This window comes from Lissotriton helveticus, chromosome 11 (genome assembly GCF_964261635.1).
Source record: "Lissotriton helveticus chromosome 11, aLisHel1.1, whole genome shotgun sequence".
Classification (NCBI taxonomy): Eukaryota; Metazoa; Chordata; class Amphibia; order Caudata; family Salamandridae; genus Lissotriton; species Lissotriton helveticus.
The window spans coordinates 141,084,526-141,110,368 of record NC_136072.1 but is presented as its reverse complement, the minus strand read 5'-3'; the positions used below and the strand labels follow the sequence as shown (position 1 = coordinate 141,110,368).

Genomic DNA, 25,843 nt, shown 5'->3' with positions numbered 1-25,843 from the left:
TTGGTAAATTCAAGATAGTTTTATTTCACAAATGTGTCTTTCTCCTACGGGTTTCAAACCGTAGTTCCTGATCACGGTAGTATGGTACGGTTCGAAACGCATAGGAGAAAGACACGTTGGCAAATTCAAGATAGTCTTATTTCACAAAGAAGAGTACCGTGAAGTTACTCTTGGAGAAATATATATATATATATATATATATATATATATATATATATATATATTCACTGAAAAAAACATAGGTTTTACACACGTTATAGTTAGGAACTAGCATTTACAAAACCTATGAAATTCACTGAAAAAACCATAGGTTTGACACCAGTTATAGTTCGCTGGAAATTTTACTGATGTAAAACCAATGAAATTCCACGTTATAGTTAGTTGGACTCACTATAACTTGCGCGTGTAATGCACTGCTGATGACGTCACATATTACATCACTCATGACATCACTGATGACACCATCCTTGTGACACAGTGACAGACCTCCTTTCACTGTAATCTAACCCTTGAAACACATATTCAAAAATAGAAACTAAAATTTTCAAAAAAATGGAGATACCCATACCAGTTACAACCACCAATTCAATAATTCCACCATCTATATACACATGCACTAATTCACCAACAGTTCTATATATTCACTCATACATATATTCACTAATCATATGTAGTGATACACCTACACATCCTGTTACACACAGCCTCATTCTTACTAAACTAAAAATTGAGAGTCATAAATGCCCCAAGAAAAGATACATTTCTTCATTTCATTTCGATCCTGTGTCACACATGAAAATGTTGTTGCAAGTTTAAAAAATCAAACACAACATAACACTTGTTTAAAAAAAAAAAAAAGTTCTTTTCAGAACTAACTCATTGTACAAAAAAGAGCTCCAGGAGCATATTATAAAGGGGGTTTATCTCCGCTTTTTTGGCTTTCGTTCGTGCGCGACCGTGTGCGCGCACTCGCCTATATATTTCGAGAAAACTTTACAATTGCAACTTATTAAATTTCTTCATAGACCCATCAAAGAACTTATACTACGTCAAAGACACTAAACCTAGGCTTCTTTTTTATTATTATGAAAATTTTCATTAAATGGAGCCGAATGTCTTTTTAAACTTTCGTGTGTGACCGAATGTACACACCTTGCTATTTTCAAAAAAATATATAAAAGGTTTTATACTTTAACAATTGTATGCTTGAATCGAGCTCAAAAGATATATTAAATCCGGATATGTTTGAATTTACTCCTTTTCACGTTTTGAAACTTCGTTGAATTAGACCGCTACTTCCAAATGGCGTACGTGACTAGATACTATCACCGCGTACACGTCCTGAGACGCGCATGTGAAGTCATGTGACTTGAAAACAACACTTCCAATTGGTTCTTAGTAGTTTCTATGCTGCGTCAATACCTACGCCTGCTTCAAGCACATGCACAGTTTTGAAACAGCATGGGCCTGAAGGGAAACGACCACTACAACGAGGCCGTTTCAACGAAAACTTTAACCACGCATGCATTACAACGCATGCGTGGTTACAACGACAGCCTTTACCATGCATACTTTTACTACGAGGTACGTAGTAAAGGCATGTGTGGTAAAGGGTACATATAAAAACGGGGGGCTTGGGGGGGCTTCCCCCCCCCCCAAAAAAACACTCCCCATTAGACGTGATGTGCAGGCAATCGGCATCTGAGAGGAAGGAAAAGGCCGTTTTTTTTTACTAATGACGTCACCACGCTAAAATACGTGGAAAAAGATAGGCGTGTAAATAGCATTCCGTTGTAACGCATGCATGGTAAAGGCATGCGTTACAACGGAGTTCGTTGAAAAAACATACAACCTGGGCCTGAAAGTCACTGAGTGAAATATCATACATTACAGTCAGCCACTTTCAAGACGCATTCCTTCAGAGGAACACTTACCGTTTATTAGAGGTAGATCGTCCAACTCCACCGGAGGACACCCCTAATAAAAAAGACATATATATAAAATGCGGACTAGCCGCTGTATCGTACTAGCAAACTTTAACTTAAAAATCGTTAGAGAAAACAAAAAGAATAGAGCAAAATCAGTAGGCCACTGATAGGATCTCTTTTTGACCTCGCTAAAATAGAAACATTTGGAACAACCCCTCATGAGAAATATGAAACTAGTGAGAGAAACCGAGCTCGACGCCATGATGGCTGCAACATAGCTCGGCGCCGCCGCCCACCCCGCCCAAAATAACGACAAACCCTATGCAAATATTATAAATAAATACAACACACCAGCAAAGTAACAGAGTAAAACGTTTTATTAAATAACTATTTACATGCCAGCCTGCTGCAACATGAAAACAACACTTCCAAAATGATCGACTACCTTTAAGAAGAAAAAAAGAATCTTTCATCTGGCAATTTTTCACTTATCCTGAAGATCAAAAGAAAGTAAATGCACCAAAAGTAACCTGCACGATATGTGACTCGTTTCTCTCAAGAGGAAATCCAACAAAAAAATATTCCTTTTCCATACATACCATGGTGCGGCATGTCAAACAAGTGCACCCTGTGCAATTTGCAGAGGCATCGACAAAAGCCCTGGCCACGCTATTACCATTAGAGGTGGCCAGCACATTTTCTGATCGACGACCTGTATCTCCATCGAGTGCACAGAAGGACTTGAGATATTTAACTATATATGGTCTATAACCTGTGGTTTTTTCAGTGAATTTGCTCCGCCGCCCACCCCGCCCAAAATAACGAGAAACCCTATGCAAATATTATAAATATATACAACACACCAACAAAGTAACATGGTAAAACGTTTAATTAAATAACTATTTACATGGCAGCCTGATGCAACATCTCCGCCAGGAGACGGCGTGGGGTGCACTGGAAGGGAGAGGCGGCGCGAACGAGCCTCCCCACCTCCCCAGGTGGAGGTTTCTCAGCTACACCCCAGCGCTTCACTGATCTCCTTGTCCTCAGTCAAGCATCAATAGTAAGATTTTCATAGGTGAGTGTAGGTTCATAGTTTGCCATCCACAGACTAAAAGCCTGGAGTGGCAGTGAAAAAACCATAACTAGGTAAGAACGAACGCAGAGGCTGTAGAAAGGACTCTGCATATGCTTGGTCCCTGAGATGCTTCGATGTCACAGCCTTCCACAAATGTCATAAGTCCTGGATGTTGGGTGCCATAGTTGAGGGTTTGACCTAAAGACACGTCCTGCGGTGCCCTGGTCCAACCATCACATATACCTGCGCCAGGAGGCGGCGTGGGGTGCACTGGAAGGGAGAGGCGGCGCGAACGAGCCTCCCCCACCTCCCCCACCTCCCCTGGTGGAGGTTTCTCAGCTACACCCCTAAAGACACGTCCTGCGGTGCCCTGGTCCAACCATCACATATACCTGCGCCAGGAGACGGCGTGGGGTGCACTGGAAGGGAGAGGTGGCGCGAACGAACCTCCCCCACCTCCCCAGGTGGAAGTTTCTCAGCTGCACCCCAGCACTTCACTCGACATAGGCGGCCGGCTCCCGGGGTCCGGCGGAACTTTTAGCCTTTTGGTGACTTTTCCATTCTGGACCTTGTCCCACAATCCGTTTGACCTGAAGACACGTCCTGCGGTGCCCTGGTCCAACCATCACATATACCTGCACCAGGAGACAGCGTGGGGTGCACTGGAAGGGAGAGGCGGCGCGAACGAGCCTCCCCCACCTCCCCAGGTGGAGGTTTCTCAGCTGCACCCCAGCGCTTCACTCGACAAGCTGAGTTGCGCCCGCTCCTGCGGCACATTGCCTCGCTCGGCCAGCTCAATTACGCCTGCTCTTGCTATTACAGCGTCTCACCCGCCATCCGGCTGAATTGCACCCACTCTTGCGGTACAGCGACAGGCGGCTGCCACGGAGCTCAGGAAATGGCGGTCGGCTCCACAGACTTGGGCCTGGCCTGCAAGGATGGCTCTGGACAACCCTGGAACTCGAACGCTTCACTGCTACGGCATGGGCCCCATTCCCAAAAGCGTCCCATCAGCCTTGAAGATTCTACAAGAGTCACCGGGGCCCCCGACTCCCGCAGAGTTCCGGTGGGAAGCTTCTGCCATGATTGCTCGCAGAATAGCCACGACGTAGCCACGGGGTGCTCTCATGCGAACGCCAGCTTCAGTCTGAAACATCCAGAAACACTGTAGACTACCAATTCAATCAGTTCCGGTGGAGCCCCAACGACGTATCGCGTTGTTGCATAATGCGTCATATGACATGCCGCGTTAGCGCACCCGGAAGTCCTCCGGTGCGCGAGGCGCAGCATCCCGGAAGCAATCCGGGGCGCGGCGCAGAGCGCGTAACGTAAGCATAACAGGTCATGTGACTTGTTAATAAAGCTTTTCATTGGTTTAGAAATATTTTTATGAGCATATTTGACTATTTTATTAAAGACACTACACATAACCTGTTTTTCAAGTTATGTTTAATTTTAAATGAAACGGTTTACATTTTCACATTTTAATTCCAGTAAATTTTAAAAATAAATGTTTATAGTTCCATATGCTGAAGCACGTCAGCTTCCCACCCTATGTCATACAATTCTGACAAATTGGCATCCTCATCATGTTCTTCATCATCCTCAGGATTTAAATCATCTAAGGGATCCACTTCCACTGACGTTTCAATGACAAGTTCAACGATAAGATCGAGATCAACGGATTGCTCATTATCACTCATGGTTAATGTTGTCGTTATCTTTAAAGAAAGAGAACAACAATGAGATGTTGCAGAGTAAGAGACAAATCTCAGAGACTATAATAGTAAAATTGTTTAACAAGAGTGACATTTTGCAGCTATTATTTAGCCATGTCCAGCGATGCTGAGGAGGTGAGTCCTTTGTCCAAGTTTTCAGTGAACAGGACTCATCTCTTTTTAACCTTGGATAAGCCTCACCAACTCTGTGTCCCCTGCTCATACTTAAATGTAAAGGGGCAGATTTATGTTAACTGGCGCATCCCCAGAGATGCACCAGTTCATGTGCACCGCTGCTCTGCCACCCATGGTGTGCCGCATTTACAATGTGGAGCACCATTGAGCAAAAACAACACAGATGCGTCACACATCTGTGCCGCAAAAGCAGCACATTGCAGGAATCACGGCGTAAGCGCGGCATGTCTACTGCAATGCACAGGAGCAAGCCACACATTGCATGGTGCATCACTCCGTATGCCTGTTTCAAACAGGCGTAAGGATTTGATTCAGCAATGCTATAAAGCTGACTCAGTGAAATCTTCTAAATTTCACTGTGTTAGTTTTACAGGGCTTTCATGCAAATGAATGCCCACCCTGCAACAAAACGCCTATATGAAACTTGACGCAGGTTTCATGTGGTGTAGAAAATGAAAATGTATATGTACATAAGCGGCGTTCATTTGTGTTCACCCTCACCACTGTTGGAGTTAAAGCGAAAGTCACGGCACAGTGGCCCCGCCATCTTGCCCCCTTTTAGGCCCCATCACGAACATAGATAGCCCCACATAGCAAAACGTGATCTTATCGCCTGCCCAACTTCAGATCTGACCCCCCCCCTTTTGCTCTCATGTCCTGTCGGAATGTCCGGCTGTAGATTACAATCACATGTTACATTTGGGAGGGGAAACGACATCAGAGCGACAAATATTAGAAATATACCACACGACAGCAAAATAACAGGTTAAAACGTTTTTATTCTTGAACAAAAATATATTAAAACAACTATTTACATGACAAATGGCCGCAGCAACAAACCCACAATGCATTTCGCCGTCTACTTGACGCCGTCCCTGTCCCTCCTTCCCCAAAGTAGCAATGTTGGGCTACTTTTGGGCTGCTTTCTAGTAGGGTTTTTGAGCGTCAGAAAGTCTACAAAGCCGTCGGCAACGGCCTGGGGTGGAGAACCATTACGCGAATAGTCCGGAGGCAACACCACGCGCCAAGGCCTGTCCCCAGGATGAACCAAGGGATCCGTTCCTGGGGCCGTGGCAAAGAGCGGCCGGCCGCCATCGGCCAGAGAAGGCATGGGCCCTACCCGAGTTGTAGTTGTCTTCCCATTCTCTTCTTTTTTCGGCGCCTTGCAGGCCACAAGGGGGGGATGTCTTGCATATGCCTCCAACCCCCCCCCTCTCTTCATCGCCTGGTCCGGCCATAACAAATGTCAGCAAGACGCCTTGGGGTGCACTGGGAGGGAGAGGCGGCGCGGACGAGCCTCTCCCGCCTCCCCAGGTGGAGGCCCCTCAGCTGCACCCCCAACGATCCACGCACCCGGCAATGGGTTCGTCCACTGTGGCGATATAGGGACGCTCCACGAGCCCAGCAAAGGGTTCGCATACTCTGGAGGTATAGGGACGCTCCACGAGCCCAGCAAAGGACTCGCCCACTGTTGCGGTACAGCGACGCTCCACTCACCCAGCAGGGTCTCGTCCACTGTGGCGGTGCAACGATGCTTCGCCCGACAGGCTTGAGTCCATCTGCTCCTGCAACCCAGTGACTGCCGGTGGTTGCAGATCTCCTAAAAATGGCGGTCGACTTTGCAGGAATGGGCCTGGCGTGAAAAGTTGGCCTGGTCGCCCGTTAACCAGAAAATGGGCCCCTGTCTTTCCTTTCAAAATGCTGCCAACAATATTTTCTGAATGGAAGACACCTGTCCAGAGGCGTTCTCCTCAACTTTGAAGATTCTACGAGAGCTGCGGAGGGCCCTCGGCCTCCGCGGGCCTCCGACCGCCCCCGATGGAAAAGGACTGCCATGATTGCCCGCAGAACGACCAAAGCGTAGCCACGAGACGTTGGCGCTCTCATGCTGACGCCAGCCTCAGTTTGAATGACCAAAAATCCTGCAGACTACTGATTCGATCGGTTCCGGTGGAACATCAGTATGACCCGGTAGGAAAGATTGCTGCCCTCCCTTTTCTTTGATTGATGGTTCATGTCACCGGTCCCTTCTGTTGCCCCTTAACGGAACTTCTGGACTGCCGAAAGAGATTCTGGTCCAACCCCGAGTTGGTGGAGACATTTTGACTATACTTGGGCCCGCCTGACCCCACCCAAAATGGCGCCGATATAAACGAAACTCGCAATTCCCCGTTGTGTTCCGGATGCTCAGACTTCAGATCATGAAATATGGATGCAGTTCTTGAAGCACATGGCGGGAGGGGATGAGTATTGCTTGAACATTCGGACAATGAATTGATATTAAGTTCTGACGCATCATTAATTACAGTATTATTGAAAGGTCGATTTTTCAACACTGATGGTACTTGCCCACAATGAATTTTCGATATGATTCTATTGCACTTATCGTACCTTGATGAAATAAAATGACCACCGACTCAGTTATGTTTTCCTCAGATAAATATGCCCTCTTGTACAGCCCCAGTCTGCTCCGTGGCTGGCCCACGTAGTTTTAGGCCTGCATTTGTGCGTCATCACTTACGTGGTTGTATGCCTGCATTTGTACGTCATCATTTTTTAATAAAGATTTTGTGAAAACCAAATATAATAGTAGCTCTTGAATTGGTAAGTTCGAATACATAGCCATTGTTTCCGATCTACGTAAAATACAGGCAAAATAAAGCAAGTCGGTTACTGAAAGGTCAAAAATCAAAGTGCCCAGAAATAGTGAAAATGTAAATGATCCAAGTCTGTTACGTGTATTTTTTTCTTTTGTGCAACATAAGACAATCGATAAAGGTCCCGGTGTTCTGTTTTACCTTGTATGCCACATATCTCAGGGAAATTGTTTCAGGTGTACACAAAAGAAAAACTCGAATTACTAACAATTTTTGGGGCAGATTTACAAACCCCTATCTCCATGGGAACGTCACTTTTTGCGATATTCCCATGGCGATATGGGTTTCGCCCTATGTACAAGGCACCGTTGAGCCACTTACTATGGCTTAACGCTGCTTTGCAAATAAGAACCACTTTCATGCAATACTTAACGTAAAAGAGGTGGGCAGTGGGTGTTGCGATGGGCGTTCCACTGCAGCAGCCATTGATTTTTTAACGCTGCCTCCTATTTACAAGGGCAGCGTAAATAGGAGACTGCGCCATAATTAAAACCAGGAAACACCTGGACTTAACTTGACGAAACGAGGATAAATGCTTTATTTCTCCTCGATTTTGCTTTTTTCATGTGTGCTGCCTTATGCAGTACACATGGAAAAAGCAAAACGCCTTGAATTTTTTATGTTCAGGAAGGAGGATCTTCCTGTACATAAACAATCTTCCCCTGCACGCAGTCACACTTGCACTATGGTGCAAGGGTGCCTGCATTGCCGCTACCCTGCTAAGTGTAGCGCAAGCGCAGAGGGAAACACAGGGCTGCACCATATTCTTGTAAATATGGCCAAAACCCTCGTTTCCGAAGTGGTGGACCGTGTCATTAAGCCAAGGAGGATAACGACACGCTCCTCCACTTCTGTGAATTTACAAAAAACTAAATAATTTAATGGGAAGATTGGTGCTGCATCCCAGTGACAAACCTTTACATGGCTGGTTTTATTTTGCTGTTCGAGGCTCCTGCTCCTGCAAGGGCCAGTCTGGAAACCAAAAGCAGCCCTAGAAAATGTTTTCAGACCAGTCCCCATACGGTGCATACCAAGTGCAATGAGTGAGCCTGACCACTACAGAGGGTGCTTTGGAATGCTCTCCCCCAAAGGTTTTTGGGAAACAATGGTGCAGTCTACAACACAGTTATCATTACAGATTGAATTTTATTAGCTTTCAAAGAATAGTAAATGAAGACCTTATTATGCACAAGGATACCACAATCTGGGAAGAAAAATAAGTTACTTACAAAAGCAGTAAGTAACCCACTGACCTATGCATATAACATTTTTTTAAATTAAATACATGGTACATATTCTTTGCAGTAACCCTCTGTGCTACATTAGATAAGTTGAAGTTGCCACTGGACAAAACTCTCCTCTCTCCAGCAGGTACATTAATCACTGGTGTTATCTTGACACTTTTATTGTTGCTCCAAAACTGATAATTCTGCAAGGAACTTTGAAGTGATTTTAAAACTGCTGCCTGCGGACCCCCTGAGAATGGGTCAAGGACCCCTGGGGGTCCGCGGACCACAGTTTGGGAAACACTGGTCTAACCACTAGCATTTTCATGTATCGTTCCTAAACTGAAAGGCCAGAGACCTTCATTCATTTATTAACATATAATGAGCCTTATTTATGTTAAAAGTAACGCACCGGCGGCGCAAGGCCTTCATAAATCTGCCCCAATATACTTCCTCATAAGAGTGTATAATTAATTTTGCTAAACCATATTCATTTTTCATCAACTATACCGTTTGTATTTTATGTACTAGTGGCTATACCGATTACTTTGTTTTTTACAATGTCTGCACTCGTATTAGATAAGAAACTTGCCTTGAAAACAGTGCATTTCTGAATAAACATTTTAAATATACACGTTCTCTCTTTTAATCCATAATCTCAACTAAAATGATTGTATATTGAAACAGTATTCATGAGTTCCACGTAACTTCAGCTGTACTAACTTAATATTTTCTTTTGTCGACCTGATTTACTCATACTGGAACCCACAGGCCTATAACAGCCCGTGAACCCTTTCTTTTACAGTACATGACAAAACAAACAGTTACAGACTTACCTTTACCAATGCTTTGTACGATGTACAACAGTGACAGTCACAAAATAGATATTCGTTTGACGGAAGTCTCAATTATGCTGCTATCACTGCAACCAAAATTCAATGGCACAGATATCCAGTCAATACAGACTCATATATGTCTCTTCAGCCAATCATATTTCCTCCCGCAAAATTTTGTATTCAAATTCACATTTCAGTTGGTTGTCCCTCACAATATTTTCAATATCACATAAAAGTCACCCATCACCCACTGCCATCTCTGGCTGTTTCCATGGTAACACCTCATTCTGCACCTGGCTGAAGGCACAGGTCAAAAGTTCATATCTCAACGTTCTACAGCAAACTAACAACACTGTTTTCCCTCCAGAAACACCTGCCTATCCACAGCTCTGTTACATGTCATTTTTTTCACACCCAATACTACTTTTTCTTTTACATAACATTAACATGCAACGTAGTCTTCAATCTTCACGTATTAGAATCAACCAATCATCTTTTGTTTTTCAACCACACCAAGCCTCATCCATTTTTTTTTTATCCTGAATTGCAGCTTCTAACTGCCATTCCACTTCCACAACCCATCGGAGCACGACTGCATCTGCCTTGAAAATGAAGGTTTGGCTTTTAGGACACAGCTATATTCACTGGAGTGGAAAATATGCAGCAAGCAGACGAATTTCCAACCTTGATTTACCAAATGTGCAGATAACGTGGATTGGGCAAAGATGATTAAGATGTCACCAATTAATACCATTGGTGAAAACTTTTATGCATCTCCCAGAACCAGACCTTATAATTGTGCACTGTGGTGGGAACGATCTAGGCACATTGACTGGGGTAGGTCTGGAAATGCTTCTAAAAGACACCTTTAGACAATTGATGACACTTTTTCCTCGAACTGCCTTGGTATATTCCAATATATGCCAAAGACAGAAATGGAATTGGTCCAATCAACATTGTGCACAAATTGAGAAAGCAAGGAGACATGTTAATAACTCTGTTTCTGCTTTCCTCAGAGATTATAGCATGGGTTCTATTTACCACAACAACTTGCGTTACCACATGCAAGACATCTATAGGACAGATGGTGTTCATTTCACGGATGAGGGAAACAAAATCTTCCTCTGCAACATCAGACTCTGCATCGGTACTTACTTATAAATGCAGAAACAACTCAATAAACACAAGGGCTCTTTTCAGAGCCACCTTATATCAAATCACTCAAACTTCTGATTTATCTCCATTTTCACACTCTTGTAAATAGGTGTGCGCGCCCGAGTGCGCGCACCCCGCAACTTTTTTTCGAAAAAAAAATATATATATATTTTCGCCTTTAAGGACCTTACTGCACACCCTGAGAAAACCTACGCAGCAAAACAACCTCTACCTTCTCCCCTTTCCATGTTCCAACGCTTTGAAATGACAATATATTTACTCGCAGTGACAAAATGGCGGTCAACACTTCCTGATTTCCTTCGAATCGAACGTTAACAGACGTCACGCAGCAAAAAAAAATTCCGCTCGCGCGCAGCCGCTCGAATGCGCGCACCCGTCCGCGCTTATAGATATATAATTGACTTTAACTTTAATTTTCTCAGCAACTACTGAACGGATTTACACCATTCCACAAAAAGCGTAATCTGCGAGCCGGACTCTACAGTTTTGCCAAATTTCTTATAAATCCATTCAGCCGTTCGACCTGTAGCCGTGTCTAAACGTCCTATGGAAAAGAACATGGAGAAAACACGTTTTGGGACCCCCCTTTTATCTCAGCCCCCACTTCACCAATCCCCCCCAAATTTTCAGGGAAGGAGCGCAGTGGACCGAGCCATCTTCTTTGAGAAATTCGCAAAGATTCATCCACCAGGGCCAAAGTTAATCCAAATAGAATGTTGACGATTTCCTATGGAAACTAGGTCCTAACTATAACTACCTACTGGCGGTCTATATTACCTACTGGCGGTCGCCAGTAGGTATATATAGTTAGGATTTTTTCTCTATGGGATTTTTGAAAATTCTATGTCTAATAACTTTGGCGTTTGTGGACGGAATTGGCTGAAATTTTCAGGAAAATGGCACATTTTGTTTCTGAGCAGCCCTTGAAAATTTGGGGGGGGTTCGTCAAGGGGGGGCCGAGAAAAAAGGGGGGTCCCAAAACATGTTTTTAACATTGAGTTTTCCATAGGGCGGTTGGCCTCACTTTTAGCCCGAACGGCTGAATGGATTTGCACAAAACTTGGCAAAATTGTAGGGACTGGTAGCCCGATGTGCCTTTGCTAGGTCTCAATATATGTGCTCCAGTGGATTTTGAGAAATTAACGTTCAAAAAAAGATATATATCTGTAACAGCGGACCGGGCAGCGCTCCGGTTCGCGGACTTTTCGCGGTACGGAGCTTTGTGAAGCGAAGCTGATTGGTTCTCCGGCGTCTGTGAACATTCCAAACAGTCCGTAGCGGCCGCCATCTTGTCTCTCGGTAGGATCGAGAGACAAGAGGAGGCCAAAGCGAAGGGGCAAATGACCATAAGGGGGCATAGTAGATCCTCGCTGAGCCCCTAGGTTTGATGTGGAGGTTTTAAAAGGGCCCCGCGGGGCAAAAAAAATAAATAATAATAATAATCGAACGGCTGAATGGATTTGCACGAAACTTGGTAAAATATTAGGGACTGGTAGCCCGATGTGCCTTTGCTAGGTCTCAATATATGTGCTCCAGTGGATTTTGAGAAATTAACGTTCAAAAAAAGATATATATCTGTAGCAGCGCTCCGCTTCGCGTAACGGGGGTTTGCGAAGCTGATTGGTTCTCCGGCGTCTGTAAACATTGCAAACAGTCCGTAGCGGCCGCCATCTTGTCTCTCGGTAGGATCGAGAGACAAGAGGAGGCCAAAGCGAAGGGGCAAATGACCATAAGGGGGCATAGTAGATCCTCCTTGACCTTCTAGGTTTGATGTGGAGGTTTTAAAAGGGCCCCGCGGGGCAAAAAAAAAAATAATAATAATAATCGAACGGCTGAATGGATTTGCACGAAACTTGGCAAAATTGTAGGGACTGGTAGCTCGATGTGCCTTTGCTAGGTCTCAATATATGTGCTTCAGTGGATTTTGAGAAATTAACGTTCAAAAACAAGATATATATCTGTAACAGCGCTCCGCTTCGCGGAGATAAAATTATATCTGTATTACCTAGCTGTTGCTAACACCAGTTAGCGACGGCTAGTAGGAGATAGCGACCATCTTGGGCCCCACTTTGCATGTGAGTGATATTTATCACTAATGACATGCAAAGTGGGCATGCCAAGATGTTAGCGACTGGAAACAGTCGCTAACATCGCTATCTCCTATTATCAACTTTTGGAAATATTCGCGATAAGCGCGAATATCTCCAAAAGCTAGCACCTGCCCTGAGCAGTTCTTAGGCATGTTATCCAATGGGAGGTGGATAACATGGCTAAGAGCATTAGCTCGGTAATGCATGAATATCGCTGAGTTTTCAGCGATATTAATGCATTGCGGTCGTTTTTTATCGTATTTGCGATAAACCTTGATAATAGCAAGGTTTATCTGCGATAATTTCTGACGATGCTTAGCGGTAAAAAAATCGTTGCTAAGCATCGTTAGGGATAAATATCGCTTAACTTTGGTAATATGCCCCAACGTCTGTTAACGTTCGATTCGAAGGAAATCAGGAAGTGTTGAAAAACATTGTCTGCGCCATCTTGCCTTTTTTCAAATGCCACACTTTTGTTGTGCACGGCAGTCATTTTAGATGCCTTGACCAGACCCACTCTGTGCACGCTGTCGATCCTTAGCATGGCTCCCCACCCTCGCAAGCATCTCCCCCAGGCAGTGGTCACCCCCGCTCTCTGTCTTATGCATGGGTAATAAACCACCCCCCATCTGCACTGCTCTTCCCTGAGAATCACACCCTGTGCCCGCCCGACACCTCCCTTTCGCCCTATTCACTACCGCACCCTCTGACACTCCTTTTCCTCTGTGTCCGATTGTCCAGGCCGGTCCTAGGGTATCAGCTAGCCCTGCAGATGTAGTTTATGGCCCCAGCTGTAAAGAATCACCCCTCTTCAAAGGAGTTATAGTAGATCAAGGCCCACACTCGATGAGATCCGTCACAGCAGACGCGTTCCTATTATCTGAAAACCATCCTGTATTGTGATTGGGGAGGGGACCAAGCCTGAAGCGGAAGATTCCAGGGATGACTCTTTGTACAATTATGTGTCACATTAAAAATATATAGCACTCCAACAAAGTAGTAAGATTATAAAACTTTAATAACTTATAAATATATACAAGAAAACAAAAACAGTAATAACATATAAACATTTTTAGGGAAAAACAACGAAGTAGCGGTCGGCTGTGCGAATAGTCCCAACGCAGCACAACGTCCAGATTTCTGGCGTGGGGCGTCGCGGGGGGTGGGTCATCAGTAGCAAACTGTTGTGCGAATAGTTCCAAGGCAGCAGAACGATGGCACCAAGGTGATGTCCAGTAAGTTGCCGCACTGGTTTTGGTATCCTACAATGCTGCTCCGAATACCGGCGTGGGGCGCCCCGGGGGGAGGCGGCGTGAACGGGCCTCTCCAGGTGGAGTCTCATCTGTTGTAGTGGGGCGCCCCTTTACCGTTTCAGTTGCCATTCCGTCCGCTTTTGGTCCACTGTGTCAAAAGCCGCAATTCAGCTGAGTTGCGCCCACTCTTGCGGTGCAGCGATAGGCGGCTGTCACAGGACTCTCAAAATGGCGGCAGGCTGTTTCCTTTTTGGGCCTGGTCCACTGAAATGGCCCTGGGACACCTTGGAAATTGGACGCTTGTCTGCTAGGTCTTGGACCCCATTCTCGAAAGCGTCCCCTCCGCCTTGAGGATTCATCAAAAGTTTTGGGGGCCCCCGACTCCTGTAGGCTTCTGGTGGGGAGCGGCTGCCATGATTGCTCGCGGAATGACCACGACGGAGCTACGAGATGGTGGTGCTCTCATGCTGACGCCAGCTTCAGTCTGAAACATCCAGAAACAAGGTGGGGCTTTCATCGTTTGGGAAAAAAAAAAAGTTTTCATCCAATGAAAAGTGTTGTTTTTAGGTCATATGATCAAGCCTTCCATCATTAGGAAACCAAAAGTAAAATAACCCAATGAAAAGTTTTATAAACAAGTCACATGACCTGTTATGCGGCATAGGGTATAAAATGCGGAGAAAATACGTTGGCACGTGAGGCGGCGTCAGTAGCGGACCGATGTGCGAATAGGCCGAAGGCAACACAACGCGCCAAGATCCGGATGGCACCGAGGTGGTGTCCAGCAAGTTGCAGCACTGGTGTGGCCATCCTACAATGCTGAAAGTCGGCGTGGGGCGCCCCGTTGGCCTGTGAGTTTGCGTCAGTAGCGGACCGATGTGCGAATAGGCCGAAGGCAGCACAACGCGCCAAGATCCGGATGGCACCGAGGTGGTGTCTAGTAAGTTGCCGCACTGGTGTGGCCATCCTACAATGTTGAAAGTCGGCGTGGGGCGCCCCGTTGGCCTGTGAGATGGCGTCAGTAGCGGACCGATGTGCGAATGGGGCCAAAGGCAGCGCAACAATATTTTCGGAATAGAAGACACCATAAGGCGCTGAGATGCCAAGATCCGGATGGCACCGAGGTGGTGTCTAGCAAGTTGTGGCACTGGTGTGGCCATCCTACAATGGTAAAAGTCGGCATGGGGCGCCCTGTTGGCCTGTGAGATGGTGTCAGTAGCAGACTGATGTGCGAATGGGGCCAAAGGCAGCGCAACAATATTTTCTGACTGACACCACAAGGCGCTGAGATGCCAAGATCCGGATGGCACCGAGGTGATGTCTAGCAAGTTGCTGTACTGGTGTGGCCATCCTACAATGGCAAAAGTCGGCGTGGGGCGCCCTGTTGGCCTGTGAGATGGTGTCAGTTGCGGACCGATGTGCGAATGGGGCCAAAGGCAGCGCAACAATATTTTCTGTATGGAAGATACCACTAGGCGTTGAGATGCCAAGTTCCGGATGGCACCGAGGTGATGTCTAGCAAGTTGCTGTACTGGTGTGGTCATCCTACAATGCTGAAACTCGGCGTGGGGCGCCCCATTAGCCTGTGAGATGGCGTCAGTAGCGGACCGATGTGTGAATAGGCCGGAACCAGCACAAGGCGCCAAGATCCGGATGTCACCGTGGTGGTTTCATAGTTGAGAGGCACTTCATCTGCAGTGGGGCGCCGAGATCCGGATGGCACCGAGGTGATGTCTAGCAAGTTGCTGTACTGGTGTGGTCATCCTACAATGCTGAAACTCAGCGTGGGGCGCCCCATTAGCCTGTGAGATGGCGTCAGTAGCGGACCGATGTGTGAATGGGGCAAAGGTAGCGCAAGAATATTTTCTGAAGAGGAGACACCACAAGGCGCTGAGATTCGGTTACCACCGAGGTGATGTCTAGCAAGTTGCCGCACTGGTGTGGCCATCCTACAATACTGCTCCGAATAACGGCGTGGGGTGCCCGAAGGCGGGGAGGGGAGGCGGCGTGAACGGGCCTTCCTAGGTGGAGGCTCGTCTGCTGTAGTGGGGCGCCCCTTTACCGTTTCAGTTGCCATTCAGCTGAGTTTCGACTGCTCTTGATGCTACAGCGACAGGCGGCTGCAACAGGACTCCCAAAATGGCGGCCTGTTCTTTGGATTTGGGCCTGGTCCACTAAAATGGCCCTGGGACACCTTAGAACTCGGACGCTCGATTTTTTTTTCCTTTCCTGTACATGCAAAAAAAGGTAAATGCCCGGTACGTTACACGCTTCATCTGCCACGATGAACTCTCCAGAGGAACCGAAAAAATATATAGTTATGGTAACTATACCATGCATCGTCATATGGAGAGGTGGCACCAATTAATTATAGTGCTGCATAAAAGAGAGATTTGGAGGAGAACCCCTGACCTGCTAGTACATTCATCAAAGAAGTGGCACTGACAGCATCAGAGGCAAGGCAAACGGTCCCAAATATTTAGAAGAACTTTGGAAAGATTAAAATGACATGTTTAGATTGTGGCAAATTAATTTCATGTGGACAGATGAGTGTTACTCTAATAAATACAGCATATGAACATCATCATAGTCGATGGTTGGTAGAGACATTTTGACTATATCCTGGACCTGCCCGTCCTCGCCCAAAATGGCGCCGGAATAAATGGGACTCGTAACTCCTTGTTGTGTACTGGTTGCAGAACCTTGAAATCACGAGATACGTATGCAGTTTTGAAGCACATGGCGGGCGGGGACGAGAATTGATTGAATATTTCGACATCCCAATTGATATTAAGTTCTGATGTGTTATTGATTACTGTACTATTGAAAGTTCGAATTAACGCAAATGTATATCTAGATAATTTTATTGTAACTGGCCCTGTCGTATTTTAATTATAAAATGTACGTCCACCGATTCCGTAACTGTTAGACACCTTAGTTCTTGCAACCTAATGGCCCGCCCGTTACGTTCCTCTACAGTGTAAATGTCTACTCATCATATACGATTACAGTTTGCTCCGTGGCCGGCGCACGTGGTTATAGGCCCGTATTTGTATAATGACATTTTCACAATAAACGTTTTTAAAAGAAAACATGGTAGTAGTATATACATTGGTAAAGTTTTTAATAATAGTCACTGTTTTAGAATCATTAAAAGGCAAGTGAAATAAAGCAGACCAATTACATGAAGAGTAAAAGGTATAATACGAAGGAACGCAGTAAAGATAAATGGTCAAGGGCTGTTGTGTTTTCTATTCCTGCAACATAAAGTGATCGATAAGAATCTCATATTCAGGCGTATCGGCGACTAAGACAGCAGGGCGACCCTCTTTTGCTCAACGGCTCCGTCATGGGACGAAGAAACGCTCTTTTTCTCGAAAAAAGAATATATTTTACTTGCAGGACAGTTGTAAATTTTCCGGGAAGTACATTAGCCTGGAACATTATAACATATATTTAAGAAAAAATAATGTTCGGAAGTAATAAAAAGCGTAATTTTTAGGTCATATGACCAAGCCTTTCATCATTAGAATAAGAAAAGTAAAATGAACCAATGAAAAGTTTTATTAACAAGTCACATGACCTGTTATGCTTACGTTACGCGCTGCGCGTCGCGCCCCGGATGACTTCCGGATGCGCTAACGCGGCGCGTCATATGACGCATTACGCGACAACGCATTTGAGATGTCATCAGTGATGTCATCAGTGATGTCACTGACCATGTCATGAATGATGTAATATGTGACATCATCAGCAGTGGATTGCGGGTGCGCGATATATAGTTAGTGCAACTAACTATATATGGAATTTCAATGGTTTTGTGTGAGTAAAATAAGGTTTTTTAAATGCTAATTCCTAACTATATATGGTCTATAACCTATGGTTTTTTTCAGTGAATTTTCAAGGTTTTGTAAATGCTAATTCCTAACTATATATGGTCTATAACCTATGGTTTTTTCAGTGAATATATATATATATATATATATATATATATATATATTGATGGTAACATTTCCTACTTTAAACTCTATGTTTATACTAGCAGCCCGTCCCGACGTTGTCCGGGGATGAAGTAAAATGTCTGCAATGGTTCTAATAGGCAAAGCAAATTTTTGAGCACCCGCCTGAGCCCCTGAGCAATATGGAGCCGCGAGCGTGTTTGTCTGGCACAAATTAATAGAATAAGGAGGCCCCCTAAGTGGCTCAATTGGGACCAGGGGAAAGATACTTAAAAAGATCTATAGTGTCCCTAGAGCATGTAACCTGTGGATTACTTGAATAATCCAGAGGAGACTATGCAACCATCATAGGACTGAGCTATGTAACAACCTTACAACCACAATAATATGAACTTATTCGTATCAGAAAATTGGGCTCAATATGGAATGTGTAAATCAATGGTATTTAGCAATTCCTAAACATGATATCTAAACATAATCCTAACAAGACAGTAGGTATTGGTGCAAAGGAATTTCTATGGCAAGAGTGTGGTTTCAAAATTAAAAACATATATGTTCATTCAATATACGAATCAATTATTGTGCAATAACAATCACATATAAACATTTTATAAATTCAATACATCATATAAAAACACAATTAATAAAAAATATTTTCATTTTAAAATTGTTCAAGAGAACAAGTGTCGACGCGGCGTTTCGGTGTAGATAATATGCACCTTCTTCAGGACTGTTTCTCTATAAAGAGACACACAATATGCCAATCAGATAACATTGCAACATCACTCAATACTCAAAAGCACCTCAACTAAACATATACAACTTATCAGTAGCCTCTATATTTCTACTCATTACCATTTGATCGTTGTTGTACAAAGGTTAACTTGACTAGTTTACATGACACATTTTAAACAATTACAGTTTTTAGCCCCTCTCTTTTCAGTTCATACTATGGTGGTCTATAGTTTCATGCTATGTCACCTATTTACAGAATCCTATATTCTGTCACTTAGAAAGACACAGTAACGTAAAGTTGATCCAACTAGTACCTTATGAATCAATATACTGGGTTTATTAGGAGACACTCAATAATCTCACGTCCTCATCTGAGCGTATTCAGTTGAGACTATACCCGCACCAAATCATCTGCGTGGTAACATAGATTTATTATCTAAATAGAATGATCAAAAAGGAATTATTAATACAGTAAGCGGTCTTATTGTTTTGGGTATTTTACGATGTAAAGCTATGAATCACAACAATACCTGTATATTTTAATTGTAAAAAGTACCCCGCCTGTGAGGAACCACCGATCAGGATTCCGATGTGGGATATCTATCAAAAACACAACATATTAAATAACTAGATGTTCTATAGCTATAATTTCTGTCTGTTAATCACACTGGACCTAATGTGCACTCACTTCGCAAATCACTGTAGCCGGGCCCAAACTGCCCTTTGTCACGGCGTTGTTAAAATCAAGGGTTGTCCTCCAGATTCTAGGCCGATCTGTAGAGTCCATGATTTATTATATAAAACGTTTGTTGTAGTTATTCATTTGATTCACTATAAGGATTACCCTAAGACTACAATCTAATAACCTGCTTGTTGCAGTTTTCATATAGTTCAATATTTTCAATAAGTCTAAATGGAGCCAAGCATTGTTCCTATTATTAATACTGAACAGGCCCATACGGTGATCTGTTATTCATTATGTCTGGCACAAAGCACACGCACGCGAATCTGTGCACACATACGTGAATCTGTGCGTGTGTGAAACAGCAGTCTGTTTAATTTTTTGTTTTCCCGCTGCTACGCTGACTCGCTTCAGCACCCGCCTGAGCCCCGGACCATTATGGAGTCGCGAGCGTGTTTGTGTGGCACAAAGCACACACCCACAATGACGGCGACGCCCACAAGGCAGTACTGTGAATGCTTGGTTCTGTATGTGTGAAACAGCAGTCTGTTTAATTTTTAATTTTCCTGTTTTCCCGCTGCTACGCTGACTCGCTTCAGCACCGGTCTGAGCCCCGGAGCAATATGGAGCCGGGAGCGTGTTTGTGTGCTACAAAGCACACGCCCACAACGATGGCCATGCTCACAAGGCAGTACTGTTGCACATGCCCACAACGACGGCCACGCCCACAAGGCAGTACTGTGAACGCTTGCTTTTGACGGATGCCGCGCACACAGCTTGGTTTTGACGAATGCCGCACCCACGCCCACAAGGGACTACTTTGCCCCTAACCTTCTTTCACCCTTCTAATGTATATGGTGGGCATAGCCTATGTCCATCTACTGAAACTGTCCTTTCCAAAGCTGTATTGGGTGTTGTGATTGGCGCTGTGGTTCCTGAGCTTACTCGCCTCAAAGGTTTGGGTTCTCTCTTTATTATATTAGTATACATTAGGAAGCTATATGTTTTTCACACAATACTTTATTTTCAATATTTTTGTCATTTACATTATAATTAAATGATACAATACATAGATGTATAGCTTTATGGATATATAGATATAATATTCTATTAATGGTATAAATTATATTATATTAAAATATTTAAACATTTCCTACTTTAAACTGTCGGTATATATTAGAAAACTATATGCTGTTTGTTTTTTACACAATCCTTTTTTTTTCAATATTTTTGTCATTTACATTATAAATATACGAGCATGATATGGTGCTATACAATATGCTTGACACAATATTTTTGTCACAATATTGTTTTCCACTTGTCATTGATCCCCATCATCATTCTAAAGACAACAGAAGAGTATTATTTATTTGAGAAACAATAGACACCTGTTGATCAGCAACCCAGAGGGTGAACTGGGGCTTTGTAATACAGGTGTTATGTCTCTCACTTAGGGACAGCTTTACAAGAATGGACGCATCTCTGCATATTAGCAGAGATGCGTCAGTTAATTGTGTCACCCAATAAAAACCTTCCGGCACCAAGGATGTGTTACATTTACAATACGCTGCACTGCGGCGCAAAGAATGAAGATGCATGACGCATCTGTTGGTGTAAAGGCATTGCATTGCCGGAGTCGTGTCACAAGCACGACGCAACTCCAGCAATGCTTGGGAATGCTTATTTCTATTATGCTGCATCACACCTTACGCCTGCTTCAAGCAGGCGTATGGTTTTGACACAGTGCCGTCATAGAAATGATGCAGTGAAATCTTGTAGATTTCACTGCTTCACTTTTACAAGGTTTTCTTATGTCGGACGCCCACCCTGCATACATTGTACCTGACGCAGGTATAATGTAGCGCTGGGCTTTACAATGTGATGCATCTCCCTAGATGCATCACGTAAATGTGTCGCAAAGTGACACATTGTTTACGAAGCCGCTGTATTACAAAAGAAATACAATGGCGGCGTAATAGTGTTTCAAGGAGCTTGTAAATCTGCCACATAGTGTGTTAAAGTGGTTGCTGAACATTTTTTATGAATTTACATTAGCTTCCTCCTGAGCTTGGTTTTTGGTGTTTCAGGGTGGTCACTCTGTCTACTCCCTAAACACTATTGCCAGCTGACATCCATGTTTTAATATTCTTGGCGACCCTCAATTAGAAAAAGGATGCAAAGCATGGTTCTACATAAATGTGCACATTTCCATTCCCCTTGCACCCCACTCCCCAATTATTTCTATGCCACTATTATTGGGCTGAAGGTATATAAGGTGCTATTTTTCTTCACCATTTAGTACCATAATTAATCTGATGAATGTGAATAAGGTGTTGGGATGATTTATGTATGACTACACTGAAAGAAAATAGATTGAGTCTGACAGTGTCCACAGTGTGACCGTGTACCACATAATGTGGTCTCAGTACCATCTCAAAAGGAGGGGAAAGCTTGTATAAGCAGATATATTTTGTCTGATTACTTGAGCTGGTCAAGCATCTCACAAGTGGACAAAATCTTGTTCATATTAGAAGTGGCTTTCATTAAATAAATGCATTCATTGTGAATGTGGGGTAGGGAGTAATCAGAGTGAAGGGCATGAACTGTGATATCCTATTAATTGCAGAGTGTTTGGAGTCGCGTTGTTGTTATAGATGTTATGTTTTTTTTCATTACAAGATTTATAGTTATGTTTTACTGCGATTGCATTTGAATAACAGTAATGAAGAAAGCATTTAAGTCAAATATTTTACACATACTCTCTGGAAAAAAGCAAACACGTTGTTCATTCAAGCAATCTTAAAAAGGAATTAATTGAAAATCAACTATACCTACTCTGTGTGATGGTTCAGTTGCCCTGCATTGTTCGACGGGTAAAGAATGGTCAATTCAAACCCTTTAAAACCAATTTCCCTCTCATGTAGTAATATAAAGAAACATTTTCAAAAATATCACTTAAATAGACTTGCAACTTAATCCATATATTCTCCAAATCTAGATTAATTAATCCTGCAAGCTTCATTAAGAGCCACATTTCTATTTTATGGTTCTCTCTTTGGCTGCATCATACAGGACACATTAAATAACTGAGAAAATAGAGAAATGGGGAGTGATTGTGAGTTTGTGAGTTTGGCAGATGGGATACTCATTCACAAACAAGATGGATACCCCGTCCACTGTGTTACTAGTTACATAGGATATAATGGAATTGTAATTCATCTGTTTCTGATGGAGTAACCCTGTCCACCAAATTCTTAATCAGGTCCATAGTATGGAGTTTTTATCCATTAAGGTCAATAAATTGTAACATAACTTTCTTCTGTTTTTTTTAAATGCAGATTTGGAATCAAGGCACTTGGGTCTAAGTCACAAAACAATATGCATGGAAAGCCAACAAAAAATGGACGATGGCACTTTACTAAGACACTATGATGTGCACAGTCTATATGGATGGGCGCAAACAAAGCCAACATATGAGTAAGTTACTGTTAAGGTTTTTCATATTATGTTATTTTTTTAACAGATAGCAATCATCAACAAGAAGCATTTACAAATAAATAAATAAGGCTAAAAATAATCAGCAGTGACTGTTAATTATAAAGCCAACAAAATACTGTCAAAGGCAAACTAAAGTACTTTTCCTGCTTTAGAACCAGCGTTCCACGACCAGGTGTGGTAGACAATTAATTTTCTTAGATGATGCTGAGTCTCTTCAGTATTTCCAGATCCCAGGCATATGTACTAGAGAAGTGGCAGGGCGTGGACACGCTCCGCCATTTCTGAAAAGCAGGACTGCACCATATTTACAACAATATGGCGAAGCCCTGCATTTCCCCGTGCCCTGCTGCTAAATTTAGCAGCCTAATTCCCACGCTGGCATCCTTGCACCATAGTGCAAGGGTGCCTGCATTGAGGGCAAGATTGTTTATGTGAAGGAAGGTGTCCCTTGCTGCACATAAACAATCTTAAATGCCATTTTGAAACTTCTATGTGTGCTGCTTAATGCAGAACATATGGAAGTTGCAAAATGCCATTTTTTTATTGATTGTTTGTGCAGGAAGGTACACCTTGCTGCAATTATACAATTATAGACCTTTTCTGTTTCTATGTGTACTACACAATGCAGGACAATTAAAAACAGCAACATTGAGGAGAAATTAAACGTTTCTCCTCGTTGCGCCTGTTTAAGATTAGGTTTTCCCTGGTTTTAATTTTGGTGCTGCCCCATATTTACACTGCCCTTGAAAATATGGGGGAGTGTCAAAATAAATGGGTGTTGCAGTGGAACGCCGACCATTCCACCCCTTGCCCACCCCTTTCACGCTAAGTATAGCATGAAAGGGTGCCTTATTTACAATCCAGTGTTAAGCCACACTAAAAGTGACGTTCCTGTGGCGACAGTAGCTTGCAAATACACCCTGTACAACTTGGCAGCTGTCATAGCCTACATATAAGTCATATGTTTAGTGTTCTGATTCCTTTAAAAACTTTGCGCATGCACATTCTTGAATTACATAAAGTCATCCTGAAATTCAGTAATCCGTATTCAATCAAAATCCTGTGCACTTCAGAGACCATTTTTGTAATTTTTTGTGATTGAATGGGACAGACGCCTCATACAGTAGTAGTGAATGCACAGGCACATACAACCTTTGATTTGTAAGAATTTAGGTTAAGATGTGTCTAATCAGTGCTTTGTGTGAGGATGTGTCAATTAATCAATCAATCAGGTGTTTATTAAGAATGACTACTCACCCGTGAGGGTCTCAAGGAGCTGGGGGGTGCAAGTTCCAATGCATCAAGGAGGGGGTCGTTCGAAGAGCCAGGTTTTGAGGTTTCTCGCAAAGTTGGGGAGCGATATTGTCTGTCTGAGTTAGAGCTGAAGGGCAATCCAGGCTCTGGCCGCCAGGAAGGAGAAGGAGCGGCCTCTTGATCGGGTCTTTCTGGTGCAGGGGACCACACCGTAGGAGAATCGGGCAGATCGCAGGGCCCTTTGGGGTGCGTGGAATAGCAGTCAGCTGTTCAGGTATGATGGTCCGGTGTTGTGGAGGGCCTTGTGTGCGTGGGTGAAAATCTTGAAGGTGATTCTAGCCTCGATGGGGAGCCTGTGAAGTGTGCGCAGGTGCTGGGAGATCTAGCAGTGTCTTGGCAGGTTGAGGACCAGTCGTGCCGCGGCGTTCTTGATGTTTTGTAGCTTGAGGGTGAGATTTTTGTTTATTCTGGTGTAGAGTGCGCTGCCGTAGTTGAGTCTGCTGGTGACGAGGGCATGAGTGACGGTATTTCTGTGCTCGTGGGGGATCCATTTGAAGGTCTTACTTAGGAGGCAGAGGGTGTGGAAGCAGGAGGATGCAACAGAGTTGATCTGCCGGTCCATTTTGAGCTCGGAGGCCAGGGTGTGTGCCACCTCTCCCCCTTCCTGCCTAGGAAGGTTATCAGAATGCAGATCAATGTGAATGAGTCCTATGTCAAACCCAGTCCTTGCTGTATTTGTGGATGTTTAGAGGGAATGCAAAAAGTGTAGCTGTCACCCAACTCAGACGTGTATTGGAGTCAGGCACAATGAACAGTAAGTACGGAGAAACTTCCACTTTCTAAAAGTGGCATCTTTAACATAGTAATGTTAACTGCAACTTCACCAATAATGATGATTTGTCTTTGCTATTCCAAAGATATCAAACATGAAAAAGCTACTCTCTGATCAGGAAATATAGCTTAAAAGTATATTAAGGAATTTCTAATGCTGGCCTATGGGAGGGGTAGGCTTCACAGTAGTGAAAAACAAAACAGGCTATTTGTCTCACCATAAAAAGCAAAATATCAAGGTAAAAGTCCAACCTTATGCTTACATGGCATCCTGGCCTAAGGGTTAACTTAGGGCCTCTATTAGAGATGACATATATAGTAAAAAAAAAGACGTTTAAGGCTTGGCAAGTAGTTTTAAATGCCAAGTCAACGTGACCGTAAACTGCACATAAAGACACTGCAGTGGCAGGGCTGAGACAGGTTTGAAATGCTACTTCTGTTAGTAGCACAATCAGTGCTGAAGGCCACTCATAGCATTTGAAGTACAAGCCCTGGATATGAGGTATACCACTTTACAAGAGACTTACCAGTGCAATAAATATGCCAATCAGGTATACACAATTGTCATCTTGTGTAGGGGAGAAGCACATGCACTGTAACACTTGTTAGCAGTGTTAAAGTGCTCAGATACCTGAGGCAAACAAAAAGAATCAGCAAGAAATGGGAGGCAAAGGCATGAAGTTGGGGGAAAGACCACCCTAATGATGACAGGTCTAATAATTTCCAT

The 25,843-nt window shown here is 43.7% G+C and overlaps 1 protein-coding gene across 2 annotated transcripts in view; it reads left to right on the top strand.

Annotated features, from left to right (window-relative positions):
• Positions 1 to 25,843, top strand: part of SI (sucrase-isomaltase) — a 645,776-nt gene that overhangs the window by 534,539 nt on the left and 85,394 nt on the right. For both annotated transcript variants that reach the window (XM_078665617.1, XM_078665618.1), the window contains exon 60: positions 22,872 to 23,010. In XM_078665617.1, the coding sequence (XP_078521743.1) occupies positions 22,872 to 23,010 (139 nt within the window). The remainder of the gene's footprint in view (positions 1 to 22,871; positions 23,011 to 25,843) is intronic.